Source organism: Sesamum indicum, linkage group LG6, assembly GCF_026168435.1.
Source record: "Sesamum indicum cultivar Baizhima isolate 11 linkage group LG6, ASM2616843v1, whole genome shotgun sequence".
NCBI classification, from domain to species: Eukaryota; Viridiplantae; Streptophyta; class Magnoliopsida; order Lamiales; family Pedaliaceae; genus Sesamum; species Sesamum indicum.
In genome coordinates, this window is record NC_142662.1 from 1,973,694 (window position 1) to 1,995,922 (window position 22,229).

The window sequence follows — 22,229 nt, forward strand, 5'->3', positions numbered from 1 at the left end:
GGATCCTCTAATCCAACTGTTCAACTGAATTCATGGAGTCGCCTCCATCTCCCGAAAGGAAATTGGGGACAAATTACCCAACCCTAATAAAATGGAGTATAAACCTGGAAAATATACACAGTAAAAAGACGAATAAAGGGGATAAATCTGTCATATCGTAAAGTTACTGTACAGAACAGCTTGATCATTTTTTGCCATGATAACATTAGAATTTCAGATACATGTAAAATATACATCAAAATGTAAGTATCTCTCTACAATTTCACAACAAAGATGGATCAGCTACGCATCTACTTTGTCGAGTAAACTAAAGCCAACCTCTCATCTTTCTCCTATACTTTCAAGTTAGCCGGTTAACTTTCCATTTTCTATACAACTTCACTGTACAATGTCATGAACCGTTACTATATACAACATACATCTTCCAAAGAAGCCAATATCTCTTCTCACAACCACCAAATTTGACGGCATCTACGCCCCCAGTTCTAGTTCTGAAGCTGCGAGGCGCTTGCAAAGGGGGAGATCTTGCTTCAAGAGTCTGGCACAAGAAAGTTGCTGCATTCCCATGTTAGCGCTCTTTTGTTCTTGTCCTCACCAGCACAGCAGTGCAGTTCCATCGTATAGTTACTTTGCCCTCAAAAGACTGCATGTAAAGTCATTGGGAGAGTCTTCCACAGAGAACGAATAGCTGGGATAACCAAGTATCAAACAAACTGTACAACCTCCTTCACTCATCTATGCTTCATGGAAGCTCTCAAGCTCTCGTCTCTTAATGTCCATGAAACCAGGTGGCCATCCGAATCCCCACTTAACAACTGTTTTAGGTCATTTGAGAGCCTTAGGGCAGTAACAGGAAATTTGTGGAACTTCAATACCTTATGTAGGATCAATCTGTACTCGGGAACTTTCCCTCCAAGTCCTAGACCTCCTGTTGGATTCACGGTTTCTTTGATTTGGGCAGACTCCTCACTGGAAGAGTGAACCATTTTCCACACTTTGATATCACCACTTTGGTGACCCGATACATACCAGTTTGTTTCCAGCCAGTCTGAGAAGGTAGAACCCGTGAGTGAGAGAATGAAATCAGAAGGAAGCTGTGTTGCGTTGTTCACAGCTAGGCAGTCACCGTTAATGCTCCAAATAGCAAGCAGAACACCAGCTGCAGTCACGATTTCACCGTTCAATTCATTCACATATATTGCTGAAACTGGTGAAGGGAACTCGGGAAGCTGCCTAATGAAGACCAAAGAGCTAAGATCCCATATTATTACTGTACAGTCATCAGATCCACTCACAATCATCATATAGGGCTGGCTAACGCGCAGACACGTGATTTTACCAGTATGGCCACAAAGAGCCTTCTCCAACTGCAAGTGTCGAAGAGCAAAGGGTCCACTTTGTCCAATTCTCCAAGCACAAAGTAAGCCGTCATCTGCCCCAGTAACCAAAAGTTGGCCATCATGACTCGCACTGACACATTGGATTTGGTTGCCATGATGAAGATCTTCATGAGTAGAAAGAAGCCTATCATGATTGTAACTCATAAAACGTAAGCTCCGGTCAGGAAAACCCCACGCGACACATTTGGTAAATGTTCTTGGTTTTAGCAAGATATTTGTGCCAGCAATAAGAACCTTGTCAGTGACAGTTACAATTTGAGATATAGAAGATGAGCTCTTGCGAATCTCATGAGGTACAAGAAGCATAGCATGCTTGAGTGGATGAGGAGGAACCTTTCTATCAGTTCGTCTTTTAGCATGAGGCTTCATGAACAGTTGTTTTGGTGTTTGTCCAAAATGATTAATTTGTGCTAAAACAGATGCTTTCATAATAGGATCTGCAACAGAGTCAATGTCAACACTGCCTTCATAGGTATAGTAGTAAAATACATTAACAGCCTCCTCAGCTGCCTGAAAAATATGTAAAATACTGTAATCAGAGTTTGAAAAACAGGAAGCAACCAAGTTAATAGCCATGAGGAAGATAATGATGGTACATTTAGCAAGAAACCGCTAATATATTTACTTGTAAAAACAAAATAACCGAATTCCCGGCTTCCAATATTGATTCAGCAAATAGTCTATAAGGGAAAAGTTTCAGAGTATAGAATTCGAAGTCTCAAAGGTAAGAAAATTTATTCATCTACTTGAATTCAGGATTATTATCTTCGCCTCTCTTCATAATTACAATAAATACAGAATACATTGTGTGTAATCCACAGGAAGGACAGTTGGTCAAAAGGAATGCAATCAGTAAGTTACTAAAGAGACTTTTGAAAAAACAAAGGATTGATAAGTATATTAAACCCTGTGCGAAATATCTGATTTCAAATACAATGGTACAGAAATTGGACACAAACCTTTCCTCTCTGTTTATATCCAAAGATGAGGTCTATCCAATGATGCAGATGCTCTGAAACATAATCTGACTCCAAAGCTTCCCTGTGCTTCCTGATGAACTCTCTAGCACTGCCCTTGGCCCATGGAGGCAAGAAAACATCACCAACCTGGCAAAAGATCAGGATCGATCACACACTCACTATCTGAAAACCAAAATGGAAGGAAAAAGGAGGTCCAGCTCCAGCACTAAAAAAACTTTGTCAGACCTTCTCTCCCGATTGTTTCTCACCGAAGTCAAGATTGAACTTGTTTTCCAGGAATTCCGGCATATAAAAGAATTCTGGAATTAGTTCCTTCACATCTGATGTATTCCCTTTCCCAGCAGCGCTCCACCAGGTTTCTCGAACACTGTTGAAAAGACGATCAGCATGGTCAAATTGTCCACCTTGCAGCTTTTGATTCTCGACACTAAATGGAGGCAGGCGTAATAGATAAAAGAGAACAATCCCAGCACTAGAATAATGAGAACCATAATGAAATTTGGGGATTTCTGGATCATCCCAGCTCTCGTATCTGTTTGGGGGGGTGCAAATCAGTATAATATTTAAGATGGAGAAGGGAAGTACAAACTCAAAACAAACAAATTTACAAGTTGATAAAAGTGCCATAACAGGAGTCAACCTCTTCCTGAACTCCTCCTCCCGGTCTGATGTTTGACAACCCATTGGCTTCTCAAAATTACGGAATGTTTTTGGATCTAATAGGTCCAGATTCTCACTCTCGTAATCTGCCAGGACCCAAGGAAACACGGGATACTGCGTCAGATCACTGTACCCACGACCTGCCAGAGTATTGAGGTGCATGATATACTGAAAATTGCTAATTTCTCCATTTTGCCACCTTTTGGAAAAGGAGTTTGCTGCAACTTTAAAGAGACGGCCTTCATTGCTTTCTTGTTTTGTTGACCCCGTTATTGTTGCATCTAGACTGTAAAACATACAAAATAAATGTGACGTCAAAATACTGGTTTCAGGAAAACACCATGCACCAATGAAAAAAGATGCATCATAAGTACTGAATGAAGCAGCACTCTGTAGTTACATCAGAATCAAAGGGAAGCCAAGAACACAAGAATGGCATCTCCATAAACTAGGAAAGTATAGTAGTTAATACATTGATGTCATAAGAAGTCTCACTTTTTCTATTCTATTTTACCTTTTGTCCAAATTTGATGTTGCATTTTTAAGGGAGCATTCTGGGTGAAAATGAAAAGCAGAACAGTATGCAACTTAACCCAATTTCAATAAAGCAGATTCTCGACATTCCTCCCAGACACAGCATGTATTCTAAGCAAGGACACTATTGGAAAGTAGTGAATACTTGACAACAATGAGAATATTGTTTGTGAAACCCAAAGAAGGACCATTTCATCATGGATGAGGGAGAGTATTCAGCAACAAAAATAAAGCAACTACAGTATATGTGTGATAATCCATAAAGCCACCAATTTTTGGCAAACATAATCTGCAGAATTCTAACAAAAGAGCAAACCAATCCAATTGCAGATTGTAGCATCTTCATATGAAGCGAGTAAAACATTCACATGCCTGCCACCATTCATCATAATGCTTTCATCTTTCCTTGTACCTCTGGTTAACTAAGAAGTTACAGCCAAAGCCAGGTATTGATATCTTAATGACAAAATTCCACCAGTTCGAGTTTGATTTAAATAACTTACTGGCAGAGCAAGAAAAGACCAGTTTATTGACATCAACTATATGGACCACCTTGTCAAACTAATAATAACATCAGGAAAGCAAAAGAGGAGTGTAGTGACTGACATGCTGTTTCTGGGTAGATTCATGGCCACCAGATTCTTGAAAACTTCTTCTCTCTCTTTTTTGTGGAAAACCAGTAGGTCATTGCACCCATCCATGCTAAAAATCTCAATAGCAACAGGGCGGAGCTGATAATCACGCTTCAGAAGCTCATGGACACTATCAAGCTTCCAATTACGCCAAGGATGAGGCGCATTACCAGCAGTGCAGACTTTTTCCTTACCCCAGGCACCCCCATTATATGCCCATGCCCTACCCCCTGAGTATGCCTTTACTGTAGCACCCCATGATGAAATTGACTTGGAATCGGAGTCCATATTACAAGAAAAATCTTTCTTTACACCCAAAGCCTGATCAATGATGGAGAGTTCATCTTCACTCTCTTTTTCGCATATGCACCCAGATTCATCAATGTAAAAATTCTCAATGATATACAGTGACAACTCCCCAATCAGAAATATACCATCATGTTTGTCCAGTCCCACTACTCTTTCACAATTGTACCTGCACTTAATCCTTTCAAGAGGTTCCAGATAAGGTCTGATCAGATACTCGCCATTATCATTTAGCTCTTTATCTGATTTGTCCTCAGCCACCCTCACTTCATCATTTTTTACTGAAGAAGATAACTTTGAAGATCCTAAATCAGGTTTGCCTCTACTAGTATCTGCTCTTTGAGCGGATGCATCACTTGACCTCTCACCAAATTCAGCAGCCGAATGCATACTTGCTTCATTTATACTACTCTCGCGATCATCATTCCATCCTACCCCAGGAGAAGCTACATCCCGAGCATCTTCTGATTCTTTGAAAGATGGTTCATTATACAGTTCAGCATGAAAAGTTTCGTTCTTTGGTTTGTGAGTTGAAAGATTGAGAAACGAATCTGATTCAGCATCAAAGGCATGGTGCTCATTATCAGTGTTCCCAAATTCTCTTTCCCCTATCTCGAACTTCCCATTCAGAATATTTTGGATGGTGTCTATCTTTGTTCTACACCGCTCCAGCTTTTTACGCATCCTGTATGGACCTTCAATGGGGCAAAGCTGCCACTCAAGCTCCTCCTCGTTCATGGAGGATTTATTAATTGGAAATATTCCCCGCTCGTGTGTAAGCTGTTGGAGATGAGTTTGCCACTCACTTTCAGCATGAACCACCCATCCATACTTATCCTGACGGATAACACGTAATTCAGTAGCCATAGCATCACGGACCAATTCAAGTGCACCTCTCCGTTCATTCACTTGCTCCCAATGTCTTTGTTCTAATTTTGAGGTGTCCCTTGATCTTCTCCCCATTTCTCTCTTTCGACGACTATCCATACCCTTTATCCTCACTCCAGGAAACTTTGTTGACCCTGCAATATATTGTGCCCACATAACTGCAGCACCCTTTTCCAACACTTTATTGACTATTGACTCAGAACTATGAAGCCATTCAAAAAATCCCGATAAGTTTCCAGTCAAAAGCTTATCAAAACCACCATGTAGAACATCCACTGATGGCCCTTGGTTTACTTTAGAGACCAAAAACTCTTCAACTGCAGCCCTACGATGTACCAAAAGATATTTGAGAATATCAATTGCTGCATTTTGCACATGTTTCCTATGGTCATAGAGTAGAGATATCAAATTTACACAAAGACAGCAATTTAGATCAGTATCACGATTACTGGGACAAAAGATTATTCGCCTGTTGGCAACCAGTAACTGTAAAACTGTGAGAATCTCAACCCCACCATCCTCTTGTGAAGAGTGAAGAGACAATTTCTTCTTTGGTTCATTCTGCAAGCACAAGCGTGTAAGAAGATCATCTTCCCCTATTGTGGACAAAAATGATGGGAGGAAACAGAATAATATGATACGATTCGTATTCTTAAAAAGTGCATGTATATAAGTATCAAGTTGTCTGTTTCCTCTCCCAAGAGAAAGAAGTCCTTTGCCTGCAGGAATTGTTTCTTCAATCCTACCATCTTTATTTGCCAACTGCAACATCGATAATAAGAATTCCAAAGTCTTCAATACACCAGCAGGCTGAGGAAAAGCTCCCATATACACGCGATCCACTATCATCCAGGACAGTGCATCTAAGTTTAAGGACCATCGGCTCTTTTCTAACCTCTTCTCATTTTCCTCATCATCACGTAAGAGACGCCTTTCAACGAAGTTCATCAATCTAGTAAGGCATAATCCTTGAAAAACCAGAACAGATTCAGCATCAGCATGCATAGGTACACTTTCCAAAACAGTCTCAAGAACTGATGCAGCTTTTATCTGCTCCGTCACAAAATCAGAAAGAACTTCAGCCAGAAAATCTAGAACTGCAGTAGCACCAGCAGAACATGGACCTCCTCCGTAGCCAGAACCATCTACTTCAAGAATCAAACTCGGACTGATTGTGAACAATGTGTTTGATGCATACTGAGATTGAGTTGCAGGCTTAAACTCTGAAGGGGAATCAATGTCTTGAACAGACACAAAGGAGTCCACAGATGGTGTTGAAGAGGACTGTGCTTTTGAATCACTGCGAGTGGGACCCCCAAGCCAAGATGTCAATGCTAAAACTGGAGATGAAGATGGAGTGCGCTGAATCCTGGAACTAGATCTCTCGGTCAATACAGGAGATTCAGACATAGTGAAAGACAATGAACTATGGGAAGCACTCTTCTGAAAATAATCTAATGTACTTCTTGTATCCCGGAAATTGAAATCATTACTTCCAGAAGTGGCAGTGGACACCTGGTCAACTGCTTCGCTGTCAACACTCGCCACAGCCTGCACATTTTCCTTCATTAGTTGGTCCAATTCCTGCTGGTTTACGCAATTACCAATCTCTGGTTTCTCACTGGCCATGTTATCTGTAATAATTGGATTATCTTCAGAACTAGCACTTACATGCCCCTGCACAAAGCTCCCTACACTGACGGAGGACTTTGCTGACTGCTCATGTTCTTGAGGGAAGCTAGAGAAAGTATTCTGCGAGCTACTGGTATCATCAGCATCATTCAAAATCTTTTCCTCCGTTTTCACAGTTAGTTCTTTCGTCATCCTCACAGCATGAGCAGCCCTGAATAACAAAGAGAAACATGTCCAGTTAACCAAAGTAGACAATCCATGTCCCGAACAATGTGCTTGATCTATGTGTAGCATATACCAAATATAAAGAGTTCATATTCAAAGGAGAATCAGATAAAAGTCCAGAATTCAAATATGCACGAGACCTGACACAGGAAAAATAGAGGTCAATACAGCTTTCAAGAAACTCAGCCCGTCTGCATACAGCAGAAAAAGGAGGACACGTTTTTGCAAGATCAACCATGAATCTGAGAACTGAAGTAGCGGCTGCTGGGGCTGATGCCTCCCCACCCATCAAGCGAGCAGCATAGGTTTTGTGCATCAAAGCTTCACCTTGAAGCTCTCCCATGTCTACATGTCCATCTACAAGGTCAGCCATAATGCTTGCACCAACCTGAGAAATATTGCCAGTTTGATGTGCAATCATTAAGTGTGTGCATAACCTATCAAAAGTGGATTTCGCCATTGCAATAACCGAGTCCAACAGTTCAACAAATTTTAACTCTCCGCAGCGACCATCACTTGGCATAAGCGCATGAAAATCAAGCATGCGAACTTCTGGTAATCTTGGATATACAGGCTTCCCAAATATCAGACAGAACAAAATGTAATATATATCAGGAGAATCGTAGAAACTAGGAAGTACCCTTACCAAACCTTGATAACCTCCGCTTGATCGAAATTTTAGTGCAAATGTAGGAGAAAAGGAAAGGCACACACCTACAAGAGTCATGATCCATCTCATACTGGTAGGATGTAGTGCTTCATCAAGAAAATAAGTAATTAATTTTGATGAAACAATTTTAAGCCACTGCTCAAGTAACTCCTCTGATGGAATGGTCACCTGCAGATCAATTAGCATCTCAAGTAACATGTTTCTCACAATAACATGTTTCCCCATCAATTCTCTTGTAAAATGATTACGTGATGTTGGTTGAGGAGGATCAAATGTCATAATCACAAACCGCACAAGAAGCTCCAATTCAGAAGGAAGGAATCCATCCTCCAAAATGACACCTAATAACATGACTACTTTTTCCAACACTGGCACTTCAACATCACCCCTCTGCAGAGTTACGAGTAAATGCTGAACAAGGTTAATTTTACGGAGAATTGTAAGGTTATGATTGCGATACCAATGCATGGAGACCAGATGCTCAAGAAATCCAAGTAAAGAAATTTGAACTGGGACAGGAGCTGTCACCCAGAGGGTCCAATCCAACAACACATGCTCCACCATATGAGCGTTTGACAAAACGATGCAATTAGATGTCTCTGTTGGCATATCAGCAGTTTCCAGCTCTGAAATATGACTAAATGAATCTTTTGTTGCAGAAAAATCATCAATATCCCCTTGAGACCCAACTGATGAAAATTCATCAGGTAACTTTGATAAATTGAGATCGTCAAAGCTGGCCTCATTAATGGTGGTAGGTGACAGAGTGCTCTTCATGCTTCCAATTTTTCTTGGTTCAGAGAAAGTAGCCTCACAAGCAGCTATTTGGAAAAAAATCTCAAGTGATTGCATGTCAAACAAGGACATTCTGCGGTGAAGGAAAAGAGCTAGCAAGTGGTATCCTCTGTACTTCTGCATGTCTCTCACGTTCTGTGGATTCTGGTGGAGTGCACATGCAAGCAATGTCAAGGACATGTGGAGCATGTCCCTCGTTTCAGCAGCTTCAATAAGAGCAAGGACAACAGCCATGCCACCCATGGGGCGGATCATATCACTGATCACACACTGCTTACAGATGTAGATATCTCCAAGAAGACGACCAAATCGTGGTATACCTGGAAGAACTCCAGAAAAAATAAATGCATAAATAAATATAAGAATTAATTAAACAAAAAAGATAACAAAGAGATTTGGCCAGACAGATGATTGAAACAATTCAGTCGATAATTCTCTCACCCCAAATAGAAGAAGCAGTAGCTGATAGTGGATCAACTAGATTGAGCATGGATACAGTTCCAGATGCTCGGATTGTGTCCGTGCTCGTTCCATCTAATGCAAGTATCAGTTTCTTACCCCACAATTGTAGTGAGAGATTTCCTAATTTATAGGAATCCCATACAAATCCACTTCCATCCACCTTAAAGATCCCTTGCTTACCAGCAGTGTCAGGCTTTTGCGTGTTAGAGGGCGAAGGCAAGTCGATGTCTAAAGAATCCAAAATAGCCATGCTGCCCCCACCACATGCCTGATTAGAAACAAATTGCAATAGATTTGTGTCCTGGAAAAGCCCTCTATAACCTCTTCCAAGAATGTACATAAAACAAATAGAACCTGGTGGGAGCACCTCTTCAAAAAGAAAGCAAGATCTGAGCTTCCATGACAAATCACTAACCCTTGCACAAGCAACTGGCGTCCCAATTGTTACCTGCACAGACTTCCCTGCAGGAGAGGGAGAGTATCCAAGTTTCCCGGTGTGCCTTAGCTTTCCGTTAAGGTATACATAAGCAAAACTTGCTTGAAAGAGCCCAGCCAAAGCATTTGGTTTGCTATGCACAACTGCAAGGTGATGCCACCTACCTTCCTCCATTTCTAATCCAGCAAATGTCAAGGAAGAAGAATTGCTTGTTGCAAGTGTAAGAACCCCGTCATCATGCAGACAAAGCTCCGTATAAAAGGTACTTTCATTATCCACACTCCCAACAGAGAATATCCGAAGGACCTGAGATCCTAGTTGTCCACTTATCAGGCTATGCCTCTTTGGAGATCCAGCTTTAGGAGCTTCAGTCTCTCTTGCCTGTGGTTTTAAAAGATTTTGGTACTGAAACCAACAAACAAAAGAATAACCAGCAGCAGGAGGCCATGACCTTTGCCCTAATGGCACTTGAATGGAAGCATGTCCTAACTTGCTCATGTCCAACTCGACAAAAGGTGCAAGAGAAACATCTCCTGAGCCCGTATCCTCTGAAACAATCAACCTTTCCATCATTTGAACAACACAACGAGCAGAGTTCGCTAGCCTCATGTGCATAATATACCTGACAAGACTTCGAAGTTCTGATACTGATAATCTGTCAATCAAGAAATGTGTGTCAGGTCAATTAATTTAAAGTATAAGCAGTCTAAGAGAGTTCCAGACGTGCATTGGATGCTCCGGTCCAGACTGAAAGTTGTGTTACCTATAGGCACCAAGAACTTCCACAATCTTCAAGGCATGAGAAACTAATGATGATGAGCTCGACATAAGGGGATGTATAATCTCCAAAAGAAGTTCCACACAGCCTAGCAGCAAAGGCATGAAAATTACTAAGGATGCTACTAAAATCAGAAAAGCTACTACAAACAAGAATTTGTAAATTCGCACCTATAGATGTGAGGTTTTCCTTATTTAAGGAATTAGCACAAGCAAGCTTTTCGATAAAGTTCAGCAATTCTAATTGCACGTTTGGAGTAAACAACAGTAAACTACGTAAGAGCACTCTGACCGCAGCAGCATTATATACCCGTTTCTTGTAAGTTACGAAAGAACCCGACAATGTAATCAAAAGAAAACCAGCTGATTCATTTTCATGTTCTGACATTGTAAATGGTGGAGTCACTACCTCTAGAGCTAGTTCCAGCAACAATTGTATGACTTGGCATTCATATTCCACACAAATTAACCTTGACTCAGAGAGAAGATCATAAAAAGTATGTGAAGATAGGATTGTCTGCAACTTTGACCGATTGACAGCATTATCAAAAACCCCTGCTGTCATCACGCGCAACATATATGTAAACACATTGATGCATACAGTTATAGAAGGTTGCTTTTTCGGATCTCCATCATCACTCTGAAAAGACTGAAGCATAGTTAGTAAAAGAGAAAACCCAGTTGCTTCACCAAAAACTCTCTGAGCCGAGTCATTAACTCTTAATATGCGCCATACAGCTCCAAAGGTGTCACATTCTGCATCATGTTGAAGTATGTATTGAGATCCCAAAGCACTTGTAACCATCCCATTTTTTAACACTTCAACCAAAGCGCCCAATTCTTCCGGATGAGCCTGATATAAACAGAAAAGAGGATACATTGAACACCTCTACATCAACAGATTCAAGAATACAGTGCATCTGATCCTTGAAAAGCACAAATCATACAACAAGATATAACTCTGTTCTCATATCACAGAACAGAAACATGAAGACTACAATTTAGAAATGAAGGTCTTAACACCAACCAAACTCCAGAAGTGCAATAATCCCTAACTACTCAACAAAAAATGTAGATGACCAATCAATACTTAAATGCTTGCCTAAATTTCAAGGGCAGAGCAAGGGCATCACTTTTGAAATGTGATAAATAGTTTCGATATCAATCTAGATAAATTCTACAAGACGGCACCATAATTCTTGTTCCATCTCTGCATACATCCATATCAATTTGCCTTGGAAGCTAGCTAAAAAGTTTATTGTAGTTGTGTATAAATGTTGAACATACGTCAAAAATCATAACAAGACTGATGAGCCCTTACAGACACTGGGATAACAAGGACATACCTTTAATGTCATTACGCAGAAAGCAACACAATAACTCTTTATAACAACACCACCAATCATGATGACTAAAGTCTGAGGATCCATGTAGTTATCCTCAAGCTACAATTTATGATCATGCGAATTAAAGTCTGAGCACATTTCTAGTTATTTTCAAACTACAAGTTACTTAGGAGACTTCAAATTCAAAGAAGACAAACATTCACTAAATTTCTACCATGGAGGAGACACCTTTAAGTAAAGAATAAACGTGAGGAGACACCTTTGTGTAAAGAACAAACGTGGGGTCATACATGTAAAGCATAAAACTAAAGAAAGAAGCTTTTACCTGTTTGACATCCTCAATAATCAAGCAAGACAACACCCGAAGGACGCCCGGGCGATGCACATCCGACGCCAAAAAAGGAAGTAAGATGATCACACCATTAAAAGAACGAAATGCTGCCTGATTTGCATCTGATTTCTTTAATAAGGAGAGCAAACAATCCCAAGCAACTGCAGCTGTATCCTCTACTTCAAAAATAAGGAATTTCCCACAAGCAGGTTCTAAGAGTGTCGGAGATGAAAGGATTGAATCCTTACAGAGAAAGTGCCTCTTGAAACTGCTTGAGCTAGTTTTTATCTCTAACTGACCATGATCACTAGTAAGTTGCTCAGGCTCATGCAAAAATGTGTGCTGCTTCAGATCTTCCAACAGAAGCTCCAGCACACCGACTTCTCTGAGGATTTTCTTGTACTCTTGGTCAAATGATAAGAGCTTTAAGAAAAAGGAAAGAATCGTATGCTTTAATCCAGAGGTTATTGATTGTGGTAGTAAGCAACAAAGTGAAAGCAACTCTTGTTCAGGGATGATATTCACAACAGACACCGCATATTCAAGAATTTTCAAGATTATCTCTTGCAGAGATGAAGGGAAACCAGCCATATTAAGGATTAAGAGAGGTACAGTCCTCAGCTGCTGACATAACTTATAGTTTTCAGGATGACTAGAGAATATCTTCAACAATCTATTCAGTACTTCTGCCTGCAACTCTGTACTTTCTGCTTTGATTAGAATATCCATTAACATTTGAACAGCTTCTAAATCTTTGACTTTTTCGTTGTCCTTCTCCAAAATTTCTTCAGCCATTCGGTCGGAAAATGAGCTACGACTTCTGCCATGTGCATTTGACTTTGGGTGAGAACTTTTTGAAGATTTTAGGCCAGATGATGCAGGAGCACATGAGGGACCTGTTTGGGCGAAAGAAATAATGACATCAAGAAGTCTACTAAGCGCAGGGAACAGACTGAGTGGTGAATAGATTCCTCCATACTCTCCTAAGCTCTTTTTCTCTGCCTCTTCAACTGCATGGGAACTGTCTTTAGTAGAATCATTTTCTAAAAGTGACTTGGAATAAAAAGTCTGACCACCTTGACTCTTCGACAGAGTCAAAGCAAACTGGACCAAGAACTGGTACCCGTGAGCATTATGAATATCCTCCCTGAGTCTTATACCACCAGCATCTACAGGAAGAAATTGAACAAAATCAGAATCTGGGCATATTTGTCTTAAGAAGTATCCTAAAAATGTGGGAGATATACTAGAGCTAAATTCATCTCACACACAAGTTAATCTACAGTGAGGAACAATGTCAGGTTTTGACAGTTAAAAACGAAGCTAGCTCTGACCTATGAGCTTTAATAGAATTAAAAACATAGAGCATTTACATTAATAAAAGAAACATGATCTAACCAAAACTGACCAGCGAACTCAATGGAATTAGGCCATTTTACCTGGTCTATAAGATAATTCAACACTTTCAAGAAGCAAGTCAACAATGCCCACAGTATAGGCAGGATCCCCACAATCAGGATTGAAATCCTTGACAGCCATTAGAAGTACTCTTATCTGTCTCAGATAAACATAATAACAGCTGTCAAATCAAAAGATAGATTATCTAGTTATAAGGAAATCGCAAAAACCATCAAATGGAAGCAAAAGGGAAGAAACATTATTCTTCTCTCATTTTACTTGAGTACCAATTCCTCCTGCTTTTATAGGATTACATTCAGTTTTTATTAATTACTTTAGTATATGATTCTAATGTGTGTGCATCTTCATCTGATAACTTACTACATACATCTTGATATACCAGGTTGTTTCCCTTTGTTCCAATAAATTTGATTATTGAAAAGAACAAACATGCAAAAAGTATGTAACAGATGGATCAGGCTTTATTTTGAACTGTAGATATTCTAAAATATCATGGCAAAAACGTGTCAGGCTGGGACATTGAGTCCCATGTTGAAAGATCAAATTTTATAGCAAACAGGTAATGTTGGAACCAGATACAGTGAGAAATACATCTCTTATTATCTTATTTGTGAATTGCTTCTGAATTGACAGTGGTATTTATGCATAAAAAGATGGAGGGGCGTTAGTCAACCTCTATTTGATGATTGCAGGTAACATGAATCATAAAGGTTTCTTTAAGATGGGGCATGTCAGGCTGCTTGGGAACAAGGAGCAAATCTGGAAATGATAATAGCTGTTAACAGCATAGCAAGGACATTTTTGCATTAGATAAATCAGGTATCTCATGGAAGAAACAGAGTTGGCCTTCTTTTCACACATGAGCATACCTTATGCTGGAAAAGGTAAATAGATTGATGTGAATCCTTAAAAACTTCAACTGGCACAGCACAAATTATCCAAGAACTAAAGAAACAAATAAACTCATTTTTGAAACATGGAGTGCAGGTCCTGTGCCATAATCCTTGTAGACAAGTACATTGCTTTTTGTTGTCATTTCTCCTCATTTTTCAAAAGAAAAGGCACGAGCCGATAATTTTCAAAAGTCAAATGTCCTGATAGCCTACCACCACAAGGATTTATTACAAGCCAGATAAGGCACCTAAGTATGTCATATACTGATAAAGAAAATGCCTCAAAACTTTGATTCACTAGCTCATTTAAATGGCAATTAGCTCCGGCACAAGTTAGATTGAATCATTCTTTCATGGCAATAATTAATTCCCAAACTAAAGAATAAGGAAAGATTTTCTTGGAAATTTGTGTGTTCAGTACAGAAGCAGAGGATTTAAGCATGCTTCATTATGTTTGCTGCCTGGTTAAATAGAAGAAAGTAATTTCACATAGGGATAACATGGGATAGGGCAATCTGACAGATCACATGTCATATGATTAACAGCAAAGCCACAAAATATACACGTAGATATGTATTTATATACCAGCTGATGCTTTCGTATATACTTTGCTGTGCTGCCATTATCATTAACCAAAAGAAGACGAAGGATCTGGAACAACAGTAACAAGAAAGTTCAGCCAGATCAGGGAAACATAACAGAGTCATGATATGGTTTGTAACTGTATAAACAACTCATTGCTATTTCACTAGCAACGAAGACACTTTCACCTGCATAGCATGTCTGTGAAGCTGAATGGCGTGTAAAGGAACAAGACCCTCCTTGTATTGCGAGAAAACCACTGAAGAACCATTGGCAACCATTTGAAACAGTAACTGTAGTGAATTATCATCCACCAAACTTTGAGCAGCTGATGGATGACCGGCCAATGCTTTCATAATATGTACAACACTGCCCTCAACCTGATAAATTCAGAAAATGAGCAAGGAAGTAAGCACTCTAAAAGTTGTAGATAAAGCCGTCATCAGTAATTTAAGAACCAGGAAAATACTTCTGCTATTCCAAATCTGAATAATAACCACGAGGAGATGCATCTAGTTATGTATCTTGTAGCACAATTTTTCATTCAGCAACCATTCTGAGAAACTAATTCTGCAGTTCCTTTTTACTCTCTGATACCACGCATCAGAAAGTATACTAAGGCCAAGAATTACAAATGCTTTCAATTCGACCATAACATGCACTTAATGCTGGATAATACAAACTTTGTTTAAAGATGTGGTAGATTATGAAGAGGAAAAAGTATAAAAGGCACTAATGACACATTCAGGTCATTATGCATTCAACTTATAGAAAAAGATGAAGTCACAAAACTCCACTGCCCATCATTGGCAGTGAAACAAACACCAAATGCAACTTATTAGAAAGAAAAAGGCCTAAAAAGATGAAAAAGGTTATTACTGAGTTTACTTTTAAAACCTAGCAAAAAGAATATTAATGGTATCTATAAGATCTGCAATTTTTTGTTCCATAATTGGGTTGAGATTGGCCTCGAATTGGGTAGATGGTTCACAGAGACGAAGAGGTGGTTAGTCTTGTTTTACAAGTTGCTACATCAACTTCCAGATGTTAATTATCTACATATAAGCGGTACAGCATAACTGATCTGTGTATTGGTAGAGGATAAATATGCTTTTACTTGCTACAGATTACATTTGTGCCGTTCTACTTTAGTTCAATTGCTAAGAACAACCTCATAACCTCTTACTTTTTTTAACTAATCATGTTTGGCTCCGACTTGGTTTTAGATGATGTTGTCATTTGGTATTAGAGCCAAACGAAACAAGTGGTCCCAGGTTCCAATCTAATGGATACCCATTTATTAAAAAAATGTTTCACATGAGAGGGGGGTGTTAATATTTTAAATGATTCTCCTCTCTAACCAACATAAGCTTTTAAATGGTGATCATTTAACACAAGAAATAGCTCAAAGGTGTTGTAAGACAATTGTACCACAACAATAGTATAACTCCTTTACAGCTCCGGAAAACCTAAGAATTTAACCTTGGGAAGCCTACTTTTTGGACATACATGATAAAGTTTTTGACTGATGATGCAATCACTGACCAAATGATCGGAAATTTGTGCTCACACAGAGCATGTGAAAGAGATAAAACAGAAACTGCAAGATACAAATAATGACATGAATTACGGACAATCAAGCAAGTTTATTCAGGAAAGTATTATACGAAACCAGCCACCTTATACTATATAATTAAAATAGACTAAAATAGCACTTCAAGTAGGAAGTATATCTACATAAGTTTTTTAAGAATAGGAAACAACATCAACAAAAAAAAAAAATTAACAAGAGTCACCACCTCATGCCGGCGGACAGGTCTGGTCTCAACATCATGGTTTTCATTGGATGATAGCTGCTCCTCGTTATTGATCAGCTGTTGTCTCTGACTGCCCCCATCAGGAGCAAGAAGAGCATTTAGAACATGAATGAGACAGCACAAGATCCCAGAATCGAGGAACGATTGTTTGTCAACCAGCTGAAAAAATAAACATCTTGCATAAGTTACAAACAGAATGAATACAGCAAATTAAAAGAATACAAAGAAAAAGAAACACTCACGCACACATAGTCTCAAGAGTTCAAGGTTGTAATATTTCTTTATAAGCAAAAGGAAATATAAACAGATCACTTCAATGTAAAATTTGTGACAAGAAATTATCATTATGTATCCAATATTAGCATCCAGAATGATAGACTCTTGGCTCAGTGAGCAACACGAAGGTAAACTATGCTACAAAATTTCAAATGAATGGACCAGCTTCCAATATGGTGAATGCTACCACCTTCACATTGCTTTTTTCAGCAAAAAAGAGCAACCCCATGACCAGTACAAATTCCAATATGATGCAACGACTTTTTTTCTCAATTCTCCGTCCATGAGAAAGATATAAAAGAGATGACAAGGTTGCATAAGGTGCAAACATTGGGATGTTATGTACGCTTTCGAGTTTTCCTTGGGTGTTGAACAAGTTCTTGTTAGACAAGGAAACAAGCAAATATGAGTGAGATCACATTAAGTTGAACATAAAACAATCTGGAAACTGAGGTCTCATTCGAAATAGAACATGTATAAATAAAGCCAAATGTTTATTATTGAAGTAGACCACCACACTGTATGCCAAAAGCATATCGGGTGGTGTTGCACTTTCTCTTGATGGATCAATTGACAAACCCCAGAAACAAGGATTTCCACTGCCTGTAATAGATTTGCACCAGGTCTTATTCCATCCTGCAGAAATTACAAACATAAATTCTCAAGAAAATAGACAATTTCGTGCACTTAAATTGAAATAGGGAACAAGGTTCATGTAAAAAAATTCAAGTAACACCTTAGTGGTCTCTGAGAAAAATGTCAGAACTTTTTCAGCTTCCAAAGATCTTGTTTTACTGCTAAGCTTCAGCTTGTCTATATCGGTTACAAATGCCCTTCCCACCACAAAAGAAAATATGTGCGCCTCCACTAACCTGGATTTGTTGCAGCTCTAATATCATACTGAAATTATATATATAAAGTAAAATGAAGTGAAGAAAAGAAAAGAAAGTTTTTCTCACATGGTAATTAATTGAGCAACATCTGAGTGCTGCTTTCCTAATCTACAAAAATATTCCACTGTCCAATGCAAGGCCTTTTCTTTCTCCTGCAGACACAAATTATATATATATATATATGGGTGTGTGTGGATAAATTGATATTTTTTCATACTTATGGAAGAAGTGGCAGAAGCAGAATTAGTAATAAAAACAGTGGACATAACTCTACAATTGTGTAAGACCTCTCACGATACCTTCTCAGTACTAGATGAACCGAACTCCTCCCAACACCTCTTGAAATCCAATTCCAACTCAGTCTTCTCCCTGCTTATTTGACAAGAAAAAAGGATAATTAAGGATCATGCCCCAAAGGCAAACTTTAAGAGAATTCAAATAAGGTGCTGAGACTTCAAATAAATATTGCACAAACTAATATGTTAAGCATCAAAAGAACCAAAGGTATAAATCCCACAATAGCATAAATACATGTGAGAGAAGCCCTACAGCATCAGCTAATATTTTCATAGAGCAGTCAGCTTTTTCTCATTGCCTAGATCTTTTTTCTATCTTCTCCTAGCAGTTATTCACAATTCTAAATTGCCAGACCTCCATTCACCTTTTGCCTTTTATTCGCAACCTCCATTCATTTATCGAAAGCCCCAAGAGGTGAGAAGAAACATAAAAGTTATAGCATTTGAAGCTCAATTTGCTGAACTTCCCAGCATTTCTAAGAATTTGATCCTAAACAAACTGATTTTATAAATGAAGTGCCACTCTTAATCTGGTATAATTTGGTTCAGCAATCACCGATATTCCATTTCAGGTTTTCTCGTGTCATCGATCACACGGACTCGGTGGATGGTTACACCAATTATCATCTACAAAACCACGATCTTGAAACCAAAAATGTCAGAGGTTCCACAATAACATATTATTTAGAAGTTGAACAATACAGCTATTGACTGCCAAATGACACTGCCCAAGGATGAGGCTAGAGCCCCCTAAGGGTATACCCGCTATGTAGTACTTTTTATTGCATACATCAAATTTACAAAACAGAAGAGAAGGTCACACATTATCCTCAAGTATGTGGAGTAAAATAGATTTTAAGCCAGAACACAGGTGTTAAAACTGTAAGATGCAGCAAGGAAATTATGACGAACTCTTGAACAAGAGTATCATGATTATTAGGGGCTGCAAATGGCTCAAGTTGGTCAGGCTGAGTAAGAATAGGATCAAGAGTCATGATAAGTTCTACCTAGTTCCCTTTTCTGATGTGCTAGAGATTACCTCATTCAAGTAAAATGGACCACCAGGATGGAAGTTTAACACCTATCTATGTCGGCACATATCCTCCCCAAGAAAAACAGTTAAAGCTCACCTCGAGCTGTTATCAAGCAGGGACTGAAACTTTTCTAAGGGCTATTAGCAGCAACAAAGTGAGATCGAAAAACCTGTTAATTCCATCTAGTCATGTTTGCCTAAGAATTAAGTATTTATTAAATGTCCATTTCTAGACCTTTGTGAAGGAAAAGCATTGTTTACTGAAAGTATCACAAAATTTCATCATCGCATCGTATGGCGTAGAACTCAGCTGTTAGATAAGTGACTTGTCCAATTTAATTCTGCAGCTGCAAGATACCAATATATAGGCTAAACATTTGAGGTTATTGTAGGTAAAGGGCCTAGTATGGCATTCAGAATCACCACCTCCTTTCTTAGTTGGAAATAGAAAAAGGATCCAAAAGCTACCAGTGGACAAGACAAAGAGATATGGGAAGAAGTTGTTAACAAATTTTATACCAAAAAGAATCTGTATTTAACACATCCGCCTCTGGTTCATGGCACGCAGACCTTTTTAACCATTTTGCAAGTATAGGTGTCACAAAATCTCAGAATTGCATAGTTTTCATCCACGTGAATCTGATGCTCGTCAAGTCTCTGAACCATTTCATCCATAACATACATACCCCAAGTACATATTAAAAACCCCTGCCCAGAAACTGCAGCTAAAATAAATATGCAAGCGAGGAAAAAATCCCTAGTATAGTTATGAGTCTGCACCTATCATCATCTAACTAAAGCTAGCCAAGGCAACTCTTCCAGCAAACAGAATTCACTAGAGAACACTTCAGCAAGTTGCTGACTGATCAATTTCTCCACCAAGTGGTATCAAAATGAAAGCGTGAGCCAAAAGGTACAGCAAAACCAAGTGAACCGTCCGAGTCGAAATTTTCCACAGAAAAGAGAGAGATAAGAGAAACAAACCTTGAAAGCAATAACGAAAAGTCTTGGCGGGGTGGCGACGCATTGTTGGAATTGCTGCTGCTTTCTTCGAACGGCAGCGATGGAGACGTTGAGGCCGACGATGGAATTTGAGAAAGACCAACTTTGTCCTTAAAGACTTTAAACAATGTTACCCATTTCATCGTTTTCTTCAAACGCGATCTTTCCGTACATATATTTGCAGAAATCCGAAGTAAATGCAAGAAATCACAACAACGTCTAAAACACTAAGGCCCTCTCATCCGACAGCAAAACTACACCGTTCCCATAACCAGAGATGAGATCCAAAATCCTGACCCTTCCAGAACCCTTCGCAGAAGGATCTTGCAGCTCATTTCCCAAACTTATTCACGTAAATAAACAGAAAATGATAAGAAAAAAACATCAAACGCGACAAACAGGATTGAAATAGGGATTAAGAGCCCCCAATATCCCTATACGTGTGAATTTACGTATGTGCATGTATCAACCTAATTTTGCAAATTCCAGAAAAATATCCTGATCAGCATCGGCCGAATTGATATTGGGGTGAAAATCAAAATGTGACCCGAATATGCCTGATATAAAATATACCGATGAGGTTGTGCCTTTGGAATTAGCCCAAGAAAATGGGACTAGGAAGACAAAGCTTAGACCTGAGGGAAGAAGGATTTGCATTTGCAGCGCATTCTCTCTCTTGTTTTCGGACAACCTTTGCGCGCCTTGTTTCTCGCTCTATATCTATATACATTTCTCTCTCTCTAAAGTCTAAAACATATTAGTTTATTAATATGATCTCTTTTCTTTTTATTTCTTCTACGGCTAATTTTCTTGTTTTCTTACAAACTAGCGCACGCCACGTCAGCGCTGAATGGGCTCCACGTGGCGCCTGGTTAGTCAATACCAATACAGATGTGATTGGTATGTAAGAATGAAGTGGAAATAAAATTAGTATTCTCAAATTTATTACTACAGCTTTGATTGATATATTATTAGATAACTGATTAATTATTTTCTCCCCAAACATAGTATTAGTTATTCCCAACACGTTGGAAATCAAAATTCTCTCTCTTTTTTTCTTCTTTTTGTATCAGTTTAATATTTAATTTTAATTATTATTAAACTTAAGTACATTTTGTATCGAGTATTGAGAAATAATTATGTATATGTGGTAAGAAAAAGTGATTATTTTGATATTTAATTATTTATATTATTTAAATTTTTTTAAATAAGTACTGAATAAATAATGACAACACTGATTAAATACATTAGTTCATTTGATTGTCCAAATTATTTTTTTTTTTGCAGAAAAAAAATTTTCTATTTGTTTAACGAGTCAATAAATTATTTACTATGGGATGTTTTATAAATTGCTTATAATCTTCTCTAAACAATTTTGAGGACAATATTGTTGTAAAATTGAATTCTACATTTTCAATAAAATATGAATAAATAGTCTTTTAAAAATTTATTAAAGAGAAAATTAATCATAAAAATATTTTTATTTCATTACTAATTATTATTTTTTAATTATCAATTATATTAATGGAATCAACTAAAAATGCCAATTCTATTACCTTGTAATTAATCTATTACCTTCTATTCAAGTCTTTTCATTTCCACTTAATTTCTTTTATACATACCAATCATGTCCTGAGTTCAACACAAAATCGCAAACTCCTGTAGCTTTTACTTTCTCTCTTATCTTGTTCGTTGATTTTTTTTTTACATAAAAAAATAAATGAATAAATATAATTTATCCGTCAATTCATTAATAAATTGCAATTCGCCCCTTTAAATTAATAGAATCTAATATTTATCCTCTTAAATTAATAAAAAATAAATAAAAAGTATACTTGTGTTTTTCCTTTTCAAAAATATATCTAAGTTAGGGATAAATTATGATTTTGTCTCAAATATAATCACTTATGTATTTTTTGTTCTCAAATAATTTGAGATTGTAGT

General features: G+C 38.2%; 1 protein-coding gene across 6 annotated transcripts; it reads right to left on the reverse strand.

The window, feature by feature from the left end:
• Positions 1-126: 126 nt before the first annotated feature.
• Positions 127-21,025, reverse strand: LOC105165314 (protein SPIRRIG). 6 transcript variants are annotated; one of them, XM_020695038.2, is made up of 20 exons: positions 20,268-21,025; positions 18,254-18,323; positions 18,021-18,106; positions 17,798-17,933; positions 17,641-17,697; positions 16,768-16,944; positions 15,157-15,348; positions 14,972-15,037; positions 13,514-13,628; positions 12,069-13,243; positions 10,569-11,250; positions 10,384-10,486; positions 9,164-10,275; positions 7,398-9,042; positions 7,072-7,243; positions 4,181-6,951; positions 3,021-3,326; positions 2,606-2,912; positions 2,360-2,506; positions 127-1,910 (listed from the first exon to the last, which is right to left on the reverse strand). In XM_020695038.2, the coding sequence occupies exons 1-20, from the start codon at positions 20,426-20,428 to the stop codon at positions 732-734; spliced, it is 10,659 nt and encodes a 3,552-aa protein (XP_020550697.1). In that variant the 5' UTR covers positions 20,429-21,025; the 3' UTR covers positions 127-731. The 6 variants fall into 6 exon arrangements, with proteins under 6 accessions (XP_020550697.1, XP_088737723.1, XP_011082587.2 ...); XM_088881597.1 differs by having other exon boundaries at positions 2,606-2,747; positions 4,181-7,243; XM_011084285.3 differs by having other exon boundaries at positions 4,181-7,243.
• Between the last annotated feature and the right edge of the window lie 1,204 nt (positions 21,026-22,229).

Coding starts and splice junctions, on each gene's coding strand:
- LOC105165314 (XM_011084285.3), bottom strand. CDS start 20,428: ATGAAATGGGTAACATTGTTTAAAGTCTTTAAGGACAAAGTTGGTCTT. Junction 13,629..14,971: donor ATATACGAAAGCATCAGCTG/GTATATAAATAC, acceptor TATCTGAGACAG/ATAAGAGTACTTCTAATGGC. Junction 11,251..12,068: donor TTATTGAGGATGTCAAACAG/GTAAAAGCTTCT, acceptor TGTTTATATCAG/GCTCATCCGGAAGAATTGGG.